We start from the raw sequence: 13,074 nt of genomic DNA on the forward strand, positions 1-13,074 counted from the left end.
ATCTTTATCTCAGAATATGATTTTATTTTAACGTATTTCTTGATTTTGTGAACTTTGTACTTACCTATAACCAAAAGTACTTAGTGTAAAGATTATTTGCTCCAAACTGCGAGACAAGGAACAATGTCAGACGTCCATAGTCACTTAGGCTCAATAAAAATATTTCATGTACAGTGAAAATTCTTACAGTTTTTTGTGTAGTTTAATGTCAGAAGCTTTTCTGTTTTCCACTTTTGCATTGAACTTCTCAAAACCAAATTATTCCAAATTATTAAAACGAAAAACCTGAACTCGATAAACAAAATAATTACTTATTAAAATGATATTTTTTTTTAGAAAAGTTCTAGATAACAATTAAATATTTTATATTTGTAGGAAAGAACTTTGTGTCCGTGAGAATTTAGTTTTAAAAGTTGATTGGGTGGGCCGAAACCTGACATTGTTCTTTAACCTCCTTTTTTGAAATTTCTATGCCTATCTCCATTAGGAACTACTTCACTAAATGCATTTTAGTTGTAGAAGAAACCTAATGATGACCCGTAACTAAGCTTTCCACATTTTATTCTGTTGACCATTAAATATTATATTTTTACTTGTCAGTAGTTTATGCACTCAACAAAAGCTTTCAAATTGTGCAGACTATAAGCAATAAGGGCGGGGGCGATTTCAAAATTTAAACGAAATCCCCGTCACTAACGTTGCAACTGCAGGGGATAATCGCCTCGGTTCCCAGCGTCACTCCGAGCCCACTACGGTAAACAATACTGGCCTCTATTATAAGCACGATAAAGATTTTCTTGGCAGAATGTTTAAAATGGGCATAGAAAAAATATTCCTTATTCGGCAATCGTCCCAAGCTTTGTGCTTACATCAACTTCACACGAGTAATGGTCACTTGGAGTGAAATATCGGTCCCGTTGTTCGTTACGCACGTATAATATTTTTATACTAACGTTTTTGCTGCATAGCCTAAATATGAATTAAGTGTATGATAGGGCGGGACCAAATCCTCAACAGAACAAAATATTGGAAGGAATAAATTCCAAGTAAAATAATTATTATGTATGACACATAAAGTTGTAAGCAGATCCTTAAGTAACATTCTGGTACCTATAAGGTTACAAAATGTAAAATTAAATAAAACCAATGCACTTACAGGATGAATTACATCAATCCCACTTAATACAAACACAATAATAAAGAAATTTTGGAAAATGTTAAACACAAAAGAGAGTAATGCGATCCCTTATTCCCAACGCCCAACATCGGCGCACACCTCCGCAAATCGTAATCCTCTTAGAAAACATTTCCAATTTAAAAAGAATTCCTCTTATCCCTCTGAGGAGGGCACGCGTAAAAAATAAAAGGAAAAACTGTGTGACACGCACTACACAAGATGGTAGATATATAACAAGGTTTTTCACTGGGCCCCTCGATTCCTTACAGGTCGCTTCTTCCGTCGAGAAAGCATCTATTGAAACTCCACTCAGGCCGTGTTAGCTATCTATTTAGTATAAAAAGGGTCGAGAATTTTTCGAGATCCTTTTTTATCCGAAGGTGGGTGCCCACCCTCCGCGGCCGACCCGCGCTGGCCGCTCCTTCAGCCTTGCTAAAACATACTTATATTATGTATGCAGTATTCAACACGCTTTCATTCTTAATGAGATTTGGATCGCTTTACTTTACTCAAAAGGTCAATGATGTTAATCTTGGGTAAGTATGGGCAGGTATGATAGCCGTAGGTCATTTCTAAGTAATGTACAAAAATATAATATTCGTTTTACTGAAATCTAAAGAAACATTAACAATTTTAGGGAACATTTTAAAGATCCTAGGCTCGTTTATGTTTATGCCTCGATCTTTTTGCTCCGCGTTTATGGCTGGGTAAACAGCTATCAAAATTAAATATTAGTTAGATACATTTTCTGAATAGTATAAGACATCGACGATACATTGACAGACCGACTTGCGATCAGTGGTTCCCCCTGTAAGCCCGTCCCTATCCTAGCCCTGCGCTGCCTCCAGCATCAGTTCAAATATTTAAAGGGCGGCTGAATTTGATTCCATCCGTTCGGATCGCCTCTAGAGCGGTCCGCAATTGGATCACACACGCGGTTACTGCGCCCGTCTCCCCGAACTTGACAGTTATTTCGCTAAGATCTAGTTATCCAAGCAAATTTGATTTCAATAGCCCTAAGTAAACTTAAATTTGTTTCAATTCGTCCCGGCGGTGGCGGCGGGAGTGTAGAGGAACGCTTAATTTTACTGTGTATCTCATAGGTAAGGTCTACCAAATAGGTATAACATATATATACTCAGAAGAATTGAGTGTTAATCACAATGCTTGCTCAATGCGGGTTGGAGATTTTAGACTTTATATCGAGGCTTACACGAGCTGATTCCTTACCTTTAATCAGCTCTTGGTGTCCAAGATATACTTAGAAAGTACATACAAAAGAAAAGTTGGACTAATACTTGCCCGACCTGGAATCTAATCCACACACTCATAGGAAAGTAATTGAGAGTTTGATGCTATCCTACATATATTTTAACAGAAGCACATCTTGGCTAATGGCTAAGATAATTCTTAAAGCTTTGTATTCTTCAACCAATTATGTACCTACATATCATGATATAATCTAACTCAAAATATAAAAGACATAACAAAAACGCTATGATATCGGTATGCTGAAATAATTGAACATATCTTACATCAATCCCCAAAAAAGAAATACGAAATATAGGAAAGTATGTCTTGTCCATACAATCCACATAAGACGGGCGGGGTGCGCCTGGGGATCGGTTAACCCACGTTACACGACGCTCGTCCCAGGCGGAGGATTCCGACTTTCCACAAAGAAAATAGCAATCAAAATTTGATTTACCGCCACCCGCGGCCATACATCAAACCGCTCTAATCCGCGGAAAGAGAGAAAGCCTAAAATCTAAGGGGATCCGACGTCGCTGTCGAATTGAAAATACTAGTGGCACGAACCGCCTTAAATATTTATGAACAAGTAAAAAATACGCACAAGCCTATGAATAAATATGCGAGAAGCGTCGGTGGCTTGCGCTGGGGGAAAGTGTAAATAACTCAGGAAGTAATATAGATTTACACATTACATATGTAAGTATATAGACCTCACCAACATAATATGAATCCTATTACCTAAGTGCCTTAGTAGTAAGTACCTACCTACAGCACCTACTCACAATGCACGCATTATAACGAATATATGCAACGGACATTATGAATTGTACCTATATAAGTTCAAAACCGTAAATCTCTGTCCAAAGGCCACCTGCGGACCGTAAGTAACTACATTTCGGTAGTATCGAGATATCGCAATAAAAAATTACGCACAAGAAACCAAACTAGCAGCCCCTATCGGCAATTTTGCATCGAGATCGATCGCCGGAGGGCAGCGCGTGGGGACCGGTGAGCGATGTCGCATTAGGGAGTTTGCATGGGGTCACCGTAAGCCGTTTCCGATAAGGCCCCCCGGCGACACGGCCGAATGTTCGGACTTTCGGTATTTTCGGCTCAATATTCGCTTATCTGCGTGGCACACTCGCCTGCACCATACGTGAGCTGAATAATGCATCGGCCTGTCCACCACTCTCACAGCAAATTGAAATTATTTTCCTATAATACATTATTGATTGCGTACCTATGTAGTTCAGAATCGGATGCTGCTTCACATGAAGAATGCAAAGTTTGAAAAGACTATGCAACTCCGGGGTAGTTTTAAAGGGTAGAAGTACCGTTTTTGGCCAGTTAACATTTGGATTAATTTATAAGAAAATATAATATTGTAACCATATTTTTGAGCTGTAAAAAATCATTTATTACTGGCCAAAAACAGTACAGTGGCCACAAACGGTCATTCTACCCTGATTATTTAGATTAGAGTAGATTACAGGTAAGTTACCTACTTACTAAATGTGTTTACTGACTAGATGTTTCACGCGGAATTTGGATAAATACTAAGCTATACAAGTAGTGTGACATACAGTAAGTAATAACTTTTTATGTTAATTTTTTAATTGATTTAATAATATAATAATGACCTGTAACTTAAATTGAATTTGTATACTTATTTACTTATAATTTGACTATTTTAGTTATGTATCGAGACTAACATGACTGATTGTGTAAACCTCTGATTGGTATTTTATTATTGTATGCCTCAACGGAGGGACATAGCTGAACTTATTTTTATTATTCTATACCTATATTTACGATGCATACCTATAGTCCACAATAAAGATGATTGGATTTGATTTGCTATTTCTTTTCACAGGTATTAAAGTATCTTCTTCACCATAGATATCTTACTTTCAATACTATATGCATGTGTTAGCACCCATAACACAAGTTAATTAATAACTTACCATGGGGCTAAACGACCGTGTGTGAACAAGTGTCCGGACATTATTTATTTATTTATTTACTTCCATGAAAATCACGGTTGCCAAGGATACCTAGAATCTCATTATTCTTTAAAATGAATTTTATGATTAAAATGAGTTTTAAATGAATGAGTCTTTTGATAATCGTTACGATTGTTTAGGTACAGACTACACAATAGATTGGTAAAATTTGATAGATTCGGGAAGGTTGTCCTGTTGGCGTCTTACCTGAACGTATTTTTGTTTGAGTCCTAAACTGAACTGTTATATAATCAGAGGTGTGTTAATTTCTAGTTTTATAGTAAACACTTCGATTTGGCGCGATTTATTACCCGTCATTATTAGTCTGTACTTCTTTAAGAGTTATTTATTAAGTGTGTGATATGGTTCATTATTAGGTACCTACTTAAAGTAGGTACTTAATTACCTAAATTTTATTGTAAATGCGAACTTTTCACAACTATTATGATATTTAAATGGGAGTGTTTTTTTTTAATCTAGACGTATAGTAGATATATGTGGACTCTTCGATTTCATATTTATAAGTAGGTACATACCTCTACATACCTAAGAACAAAAATTCACGAAATAGTCAATGTATGAGTTTTGCTAAAGATTAACACTATGTACATATGTTTCATCATTCATTGTCTATTTCAAATTCTTCCCATTTAAAATAATTTTACAAAAATTCTCGTATTTAGGACCAGGTTTCACTGGTCACAGATAAAATGTCTCTTAAAGGCTGCTTATAATTTCTGCCAGATATTGCTACTGAGACCTATAAAACCAAAAGTATACGCACGGTCAGATAAGTTCCCGATCAAAGACTTTATCAGTAACAGTTGAGACTGGGTATACTTAAATAATTTCTTTACGAGATTTAACTAAGTAGGTAGATGTAGCTACACATAAGTATTAAACATCTAGAATATTAGGTAGGCACCTACACATATTGGCGCCAAAACATGTGCGGTGCTACCTGCACAACCCCACTCGATTAAGGCGGAGAAAAAACTTCTTCACGCCGCCACATCGAGATTGAGATCTCGCGAGAGCAGCGTCCACTAGTCTCTGCCACATGACAAATGTTACGTTTCCCCACTTTTTACGCGTCGAGGGTGTCACGCAAAAAATGTATGAGGAAATTTACCTAATGGCCGCGATTCTTTATTCTCTATCGCCATTGTCGTGCGGACAATGCTATAATGGAGGGATGACGTGTCCACTCACGACTCAAGTCCTCACGACACCGAGTTTTATTCCCTTTTCATTTTTATGAAATGTTCGTAGGTACGATATTTGTGAATACGAGACATTACGGAATTCATTAGATGGGCACCTTTTTCCATAATACAATACGTAGTTACTTTGAAATGTCAGACAGCACAGCACACTGTAATCTATTGATCTAACATAAGTCTATCAATCCCCTTTTGCTGGACAGTAGGTAATCAATTAAATTAAACGTTTACCCAAGTCAAATATTTAATTTAACACAATTGTATTCTATACTACCTAGAACATAAGGGTGCGTCCACATCTGGCGAATGTGCCGCGAATGTGCAGCTCGCGAGCCGTTTGCGACCTGCCCGCGAGCTGCGCGCGTGCATTTTTGTTCGTGCGCCGCTTCTGCGCCGCCCGCGCGCAGTTCGCGCGCGACCTAAGCGCCGTACGCGATCAGCGCGCAGGCGGCGCGCGACGTCTGACATCTTCGATAGTACTGAGCCTGAGCCAGTATACGGAACTGTAAGGGCGAGAACTGAGTGCGCGCAGATCGCGCGCCGCCCGCGCGCTCTATACGAGCACACCAAACTATTGCAGTGACTGAGCTGACGCGCGCAGCTCGCAGACGGCTCGCAATCGGCTCGCGTGCTGCGCATTCGCGGCACATTCGCCAGATGTGGACGCACCCTAAGGTGGAAATATTGCAATCTAAGGCTTTGATGTCGATTATTTTTTAAGCTATTAGGTACCTATATTCTGGTTGGCAAAACCCGTCACCTACCGAGCTTAGTTAATCGAGCGTGTTCTTTCACTAGCAAAACCCGCTGACCAATTAAACATCTAAGCTCAGTTTCACTGATTACCTACAGTTAAAGTCTCAGTTAGTTGTCTGATAGTTAATGCCATCCGCCAGATAAAGTATGCTCATAATTTCTGCCAGACACTCGTATTGCTACTTTCTTTGCTTTTACATACTGTGAAAATAAAAGTTACTCTGTCAGACAAGTTTCTTGTAAACGACGTAGTTCGTAGTTCCGTAGTTCGGCCATTCAGAGAATGCGTTCCTGACACGTCGCGATTGAACTGACGACGTAACTACATTCATTGATTATTGATATAATAATGTTGTTTTAATGCTCCTCAATTGTTAAAACGGTAAACAACCAGCAAAAATATTTTTATCGTAACTGCAACGCCATTGCAAAGTTACGTCGTCAGTTCAATCGCGACGTGTCAGGAACGCATTCTCTGAATGGCCGAACTATAATCTTATATCCATATTCTATCAGAGACTTTTTCAGTAACCGATGGAACTGGCCACTAATATTATAAAGTTGGAGGGTTTACTTTGTTTGCTTGAAAGTGACGCTTTCTTAGGACACTATACCTAGTCCGATTTAAAAAATATTTATAGGAGATATTGACTATACCAGATATTTCAGTAGACTCAATTTATTTAGACCAGCGCCCTATTTATATCCGAATCCGCACGCCTACGCCTGTGGCAGCGAGAATCTGATTTTGCGATTTTGAAATTTTGAATTTGAATTTTAATCCGAATTTATATTTTCTTCATGAGTGTTGAAGGTCGCATGTCAAAGAAGGTTGTATGCATTCCATGTCGCTACAAATATTTCAGTCTTCGTTTTATCGAGTGAGCTGCAATTTTTTGTTCCGACTTATGTGGCTGCAGGTTTGATCACCCGACAAGCTAGTTTCAGCTAGTGTCGATGGTTTTTGGAGCATAACTGCATAACCCATCGAGGACTCATTTCGCATTAATCCGACGACGGAGTTTTCACATCAAACATGTGAAACCAGTGGGGGATGCTATTTAAAATCGGTAGTAGGTAAGGTCGGAAGTTTCTGTCTGGCTCTGGATGTTTTTTTAGCCATATCCTTAATATACAAAGGTTTTTCTGTGTTAAAAATACTTTCATTTGAAACGCTTGTAGAAGAATCCACTATGTAGGTATTGTTCTAGAAATCGGTGCTGTGGTAATTTTGCCACAAACTTGACCGAATCATCAAAAACGAGGTCTGACACTCAGGACAGTTTCTGAGCATATTCTATCTAACAATGCGTTTTTGGACCTGGATGCTGAACCCTGCTTTGGTTAGGCACCTACATATTTCAGTATGTACATACTTAGGTACCTACTTATTAAAATTGCATTCTTCCTCCACTAGCAGTGATCTGATAAAGAGTAGATAAGTATCTAATATAATGTTTTGAACCTGGGCAAGTTTTATTAAATAAGTAGTTAAGTACCTAGTTCAAAAATTTTCTTTTATATATATTTTTTTTTTGGAGACTGGGTATTATTTACATGAATAGTAGGTAGTTAGATACATGTATAAAACAATTATAAACAATTTATTCCTGTTACCTAACAGGCACAACCTACCTAGGTAGAAATAGCAAAGACTCTATACCCTATCATCATTAACTTGAAAAAGTGATTATTTAATAGAAATAAACTAAAGGCTCATTATCTTACAGGTCCCTCAATTCATAAATTACTCAGTTATCTGTGCATTTATTTACGAAGAAATCATTTTACATTTACAGTTTAAAATAGATGAACTTAAATTATCTACATAATTCATATCAGAGCATATAATAATATTTTTCAGTAAATCAATTAAGTATGTAGCATGTCAGAACGAGACTCTACCTATAAAATAATTTAATAAACTACTCACCAACAGCAAAAGAAACTAATAAACTACAATCCTGTACAGGCACAATAAATATCACCACCACCCTCCCACCAGTCTCTCACATGTCAAAAATCTAAATATCAGTAAAATTTTAATGTGAACTAAATATTCACGAACTGTCTTATTATTCATCACCCTATAATGCCATTGCACCCTCTCATTTAACTGAACAGGTTGTGTAAGAAGCTCTCCCAGAAGGGAACTGCAGTGACATGTTATCCGGAGCACCCACCAAATACAGTCCGGACTACTCCGGACGAATAAAATTTAAAATCTCCCAAACTCTGCCTTGCCATTGGACAACTAACCCCTTACCCTTTTGCGCGTGTGCTAAAAAACGAAAGGGTTAAAAACCAACCCTTTTTTTATAGGTTCCCCTTTATTTTGCATCTCTTTCTACTCTCATACCACTTTTGAGCACCAAATCATAACCATTCTTAACCCACTTGTTAACAAAAATGTATCATTACTGGATTATCTTCCCGGCAGTGAACAATTTCAAATTCATAGTGGTAAATATTTATTATTTAAATAATTGCAGTACTTTGTACCTACTTACATTTTCAATACATTTAAAAACTCCCAAATTAATTTACAAACTATATTTCTATTTAAAATAACATTACTATATTAAAAATAATTTATGACAATTGGAAAGTGCAAGCAAAAAGTTAGAGAATCCACATTAGTAAAATTTAATCACTTTTTACAAGACAAGATCAGCATAATCAACGCTGAAATTGGCGCGTTAAAATGACATTTCATTTCACGTACGTAAGAATATCAAAATGTTATTAAAGAGTCTGCGAGTCTCCAGATTATTTATGCATGCATGAATACTAACTAAGTTGTCATTTACACATAAGGTTATTACAATGAAATATAGTTGTTAGCCTTATTCTAAGGTTAGAATTCGTAATTGACTCAAAATACCTATCACATCTCACAGATTTCTGTAAAATTAAGAGAAAAGAAACGTTATAGACGATTCTTTTCACGCTCGATTCATTAAAGAATATTGAGGGATCAATATTAATCTATCCTCCGAGGCTTTTCCCAATCATGAAATCAAGAGGGATCAATATTAATACAATACAATATTAATATTGTATTTTAACAGAAACGTTATTGAGTGGCAGGCAATATTCCTCTTTTGATTTTATTTTTGGCAATACTTTCTTAGAATCCAATTATGATTCTACTACTTATTATAATATGAACAGAGGAACGGAATTACGATTATTTGACAGTGACAGACACACAGAAACGACAGATACTAGATAGGTCATCGAACGGAGTTGTTATCAGAATCAGATGCCTTATTAAATTATTAACTGAGCTCAATTAAATTTAACATAAATACATTACAATGACGCTCTACCACTTTGGAAATTGCCTTGCACTCGTGTATGCACCGTATCACATGGCATACAAGTTCTCTGGAATGTAAGTAACTTTCTTGCAGGTTACTTGTTGCCACCGCTACACGGTATAATAAGTTAATTATTTTTAAACTTATAGATCGGAATACGCTACGTTCTCAAAATGTGTTTACGCGGGAGGCCTGTATATCTTCACACAGCTGTGCAAGATGCTGTTGCTTGCTACATTCTTCCCTGATAGCGACAGTAATCATATCACTGGAGAATACAATGTGTTTCTGGTAATGTATTCCTTATAAATTATAAATTCATTCCTTTTCCGAATTTAATTCAATCTGAAGTTCAAGTTGTCATCACATACAATACTTAAAATAAGGCAGTTCCCTGTTAATGACAGTGAAAATCGTTTCACTCTGTAAGTACAATGTGGGTCAAGGAATGAATACTGTCATCAGTGTTTATTTAGTTTTATTTAAGTAATCAAGCAGTTTTCAGTCGCAAACTTTTTTTACACGGGTACTTACTTCTACTTATGACTTGTGTTTGACATATATTCATAATGTGAATAAATTAATCTTTCAAAACAGCTCCGTCATACTGCTTCAAAACAGATTGCTGCTACTCTGACTCTCTGACTCTGACTTACAATCTTTCCGCCTCTTTCTCTCTGCAACTTTGAATTCTCGAGTGTTGGACAACTAAGAATTCGAATTAACGCGTCGTTTTGTTATATTGCAATGCTTTTTTCGTTTGAATTACCAAGTGCATAAAAATGTATTGATTTAGTTCGAAATATAAAGACATTTTGTAGGGAACTCGTGATAACTTAGAATTAACGAGAGGTTCGAAATATCGCAGGTTTGAATTAACAAGAGTCGACTGTATAAACAATGTATACCCTTAAATAACATATAATGCTCTCATAAGTCAATGGGACTGTTTAATATAAGTTAATATAGAAGTCACTAATAAAAACCCTGTTATGATTTCAGGAAATATTGAAAGCTACAGTAGACTTTGCAGACCTTCTGGGAATTTACTTTGCCCTGAATTCAGTGCCTGGAAAAGGCCACGCAAAGATCCTCACATCTGCTATAGGATGGGCAAGTGCAGAGGTATAGTACATTAGATTTTGAGATCTTCTAGTTGATTAGATTATCTTAGATTTTCTAGTTACCACGACATACTAGTCAGTCTAGTCTACCGCTTACCACGACAACTGCTAAGTGTAGCTTTCCAACTGTGAATGAATTTTTGAACTTAGTTCAGTAGCGTTGCAGGTATTGGATCCAAAAAATGTTTCCACTTTATTACATAGAATAAATTACCAATCTAATGCTTATAACAAATGTCTGAAAAGCTATAAAAAATTGAAGAATTTTCTGAATTTTATCATATTAGTTATTCTGTATGTTTATTACCTTTTCACATGCAAACGGACGAATAGGTTTTTGATGAATATATTGCCTTGACACTAACAGTCTTCATAAAGCAAAAAAATACTTGGCACTTTATGTAGACAAAAATTAAATGTTGTGTACTTAAAACAGGTTTGTTGCACCAAGTCCCCACTACTAAAGAAGTCCCAGTGACATAGCCTCCTCTATAGATCTACGTCATGTATATGTTACGGGAAATTTGATAAGTCTGGCCACTACTAATAACAACCGGCCTGTATTCATAATATGATAAAAACATGGTTAATCAATTTTCCTGGCAAATCAAGAAAGGTGGGCAGTATGATAGGGAAAAGTAATAAAATTGGTGAACTACTGAGTTTGAGTTTATTAAATAAAATCAAAGTAACAAAATTTTCTTGAAATGGTAATAAAAAATATGCTATTAAACATAGTAGCTAAAATTTTTATTTATTCTTGCAAGATGAGCTGTTGTGACATTTGGAATTGCAAAGAATGTTTGCTTTCTTGCATTTACAACGTTTTGAATTGAAGTCACAACTGCAGTTACAAGGCTGGAAGCAAGTAATGGTCAAGCCTTCAGAATGAGTCTCTTCGAGCACATTCTTCTAACTTATTACGTGGACCACGGGCCGTCGGACATTATTAATAATGGCTGGTCAAAGTAATAAATTAATCTCTTTGCTCATAGGTCTTGAGCATTATTAATAATGGCCAGTCTTTAATAATAATGCCCAGTTAATCACGTTGCCCGTAACATATACAAATATACATGATGAATATAATTGATTTCCATGTGGGCTGGCATTCCAGGTGGTGGTGACACGCAGCGTGATGCTGTGGGTGGGCGCGCGCGGATCGGAGTTCTCGTGGCGCTACGTGCGCGCCTGCGCCGAGTCCAACGTGGCGCTGCTGCACACCGCCGCCTCCGCCGCGCTCGTGTGGCTCAGCACGCGCAGCGACCTGCCGCGCCGCCACGCGCCGCTCGTGCTGGCGCTGCTGGCGCTGTCGCCCTACCGCGGCCTGCTGGAGGACGCGGCGGCCGCGCTGCTGGCGCTCAGCCCCTGGGCGCTGCTGGCGCTGCGCGCGCTGCACGCCGCCGCGCTCGGCCTCACCTCGCTGGCCCTCTACGCGGTCCTAGCGCAGCAGATTGGAATATGAATATTTCAGCACCTCTGTTTGTCTTGTGATTTTAAGTTATTATTCCTATATTAAGCGTTAGAAAACGAATGCAATCAGTTTAATTGATAATATTATGAGTAAATGTTACTTTTATTTTAAAACTACTGTTTTTCGATTTATTTTAAATATTTAGTTTAATTTATATCAACGATTCATCATCTCCGTACCTTTTTCCCAACTATATTGGGGTTGGCTTCCAGTCTAACCCAGATGCAGCTGAATACCAGCGTTTCAGCCACTGCTTGTTTGACCTCAACCTAGCTACCCAGACAACCCAATACCCCTTGGAATGACTGAATGTCAGACTGCCCGTAAGGACTGCCACAGACGTGAAATGACAACTGGGACCCACCAAGTTGCGCCTTCTGAATCACGGAAGAACTCGTCATGACAAGATGGTCACCCATTCTCGAACTGACCCAAGCGTTGCTTAATCCGATTAGTCATAAGGTAGAATTCCGTGGATAGCGGCTACGACAGCCGCGCGCGGCTTACGACAGTCGTCGGCCGCGCGCGACAATAGTCAACCTATGAAAATGTATGGCGCCGCTGCCTTGGTCCGCTACAGTCGCGCGCGGCCTACTAATTTCTTAAGCCGCGCGCGGCCGTATGCATCTCAACATGGTCTAGCGCTTAGTAACATCTATATAATTTTAGTAAAACCAGAATTGAATCGTTTTTTATTTAGTCGGCAAAACTTCCTTTTGTTTTCATTACAATACAAATGC

At 37.9% G+C, this 13,074-nt stretch overlaps 1 protein-coding gene and 1 long non-coding RNA gene across 4 annotated transcripts in view; one reads left to right on the forward strand and one right to left on the reverse strand.

The window, feature by feature from the left end:
* The window catches only part of LOC124629873, a 38,231-nt gene extending 29,575 nt beyond the window's left edge, over window positions 1-8,656 (reverse strand). For 2 of the 3 annotated variants that reach the window (XR_006984351.1, XR_006984349.1), the window contains exon 1: window positions 8,347-8,651. This is a non-coding gene — a long non-coding RNA (uncharacterized LOC124629873). Of the gene's footprint in view, window positions 1-8,346 lie in introns of all 3 variants that reach the window. The other variant, XR_006984353.1, reaches the window with a different exon arrangement.
* A 963-nt stretch (window positions 8,657-9,619) lies between these two features.
* On the forward strand, window positions 9,620-12,447 carry LOC124630075 (transmembrane protein 147). The gene is made up of 4 exons (XM_047163796.1): window positions 9,620-9,810; window positions 9,886-10,027; window positions 10,739-10,861; window positions 11,978-12,447. Exons 1-4 carry the CDS (start codon window positions 9,734-9,736, stop codon window positions 12,323-12,325), a joined length of 690 nt encoding a protein of 229 aa, XP_047019752.1. The 5' UTR covers window positions 9,620-9,733; the 3' UTR covers window positions 12,326-12,447.
* The last annotated feature ends 627 nt before the right edge of the window (window positions 12,448-13,074 follow it).

Source organism: Helicoverpa zea, chromosome 4, assembly GCF_022581195.2.
Source record: "Helicoverpa zea isolate HzStark_Cry1AcR chromosome 4, ilHelZeax1.1, whole genome shotgun sequence".
NCBI lineage: Eukaryota > Metazoa > Arthropoda > Insecta > Lepidoptera > Noctuidae > Helicoverpa > Helicoverpa zea.

Bases quoted from the DNA above. Each gene is read 5' to 3' on its own strand.
- LOC124630075 (XM_047163796.1), top strand. From the start codon at position 9,734: ATGACGCTCTACCACTTTGGAAATTGCCTTGCACTCGTGTATGCACCG. The intron at 10,028-10,738 runs GTAATGTATTCC...TTATGATTTCAG, and splicing joins GAGAATACAATGTGTTTCTG to GAAATATTGAAAGCTACAGT. The intron at 10,862-11,977 runs GTATAGTACATT...CTGGCATTCCAG, and splicing joins TAGGATGGGCAAGTGCAGAG to GTGGTGGTGACACGCAGCGT.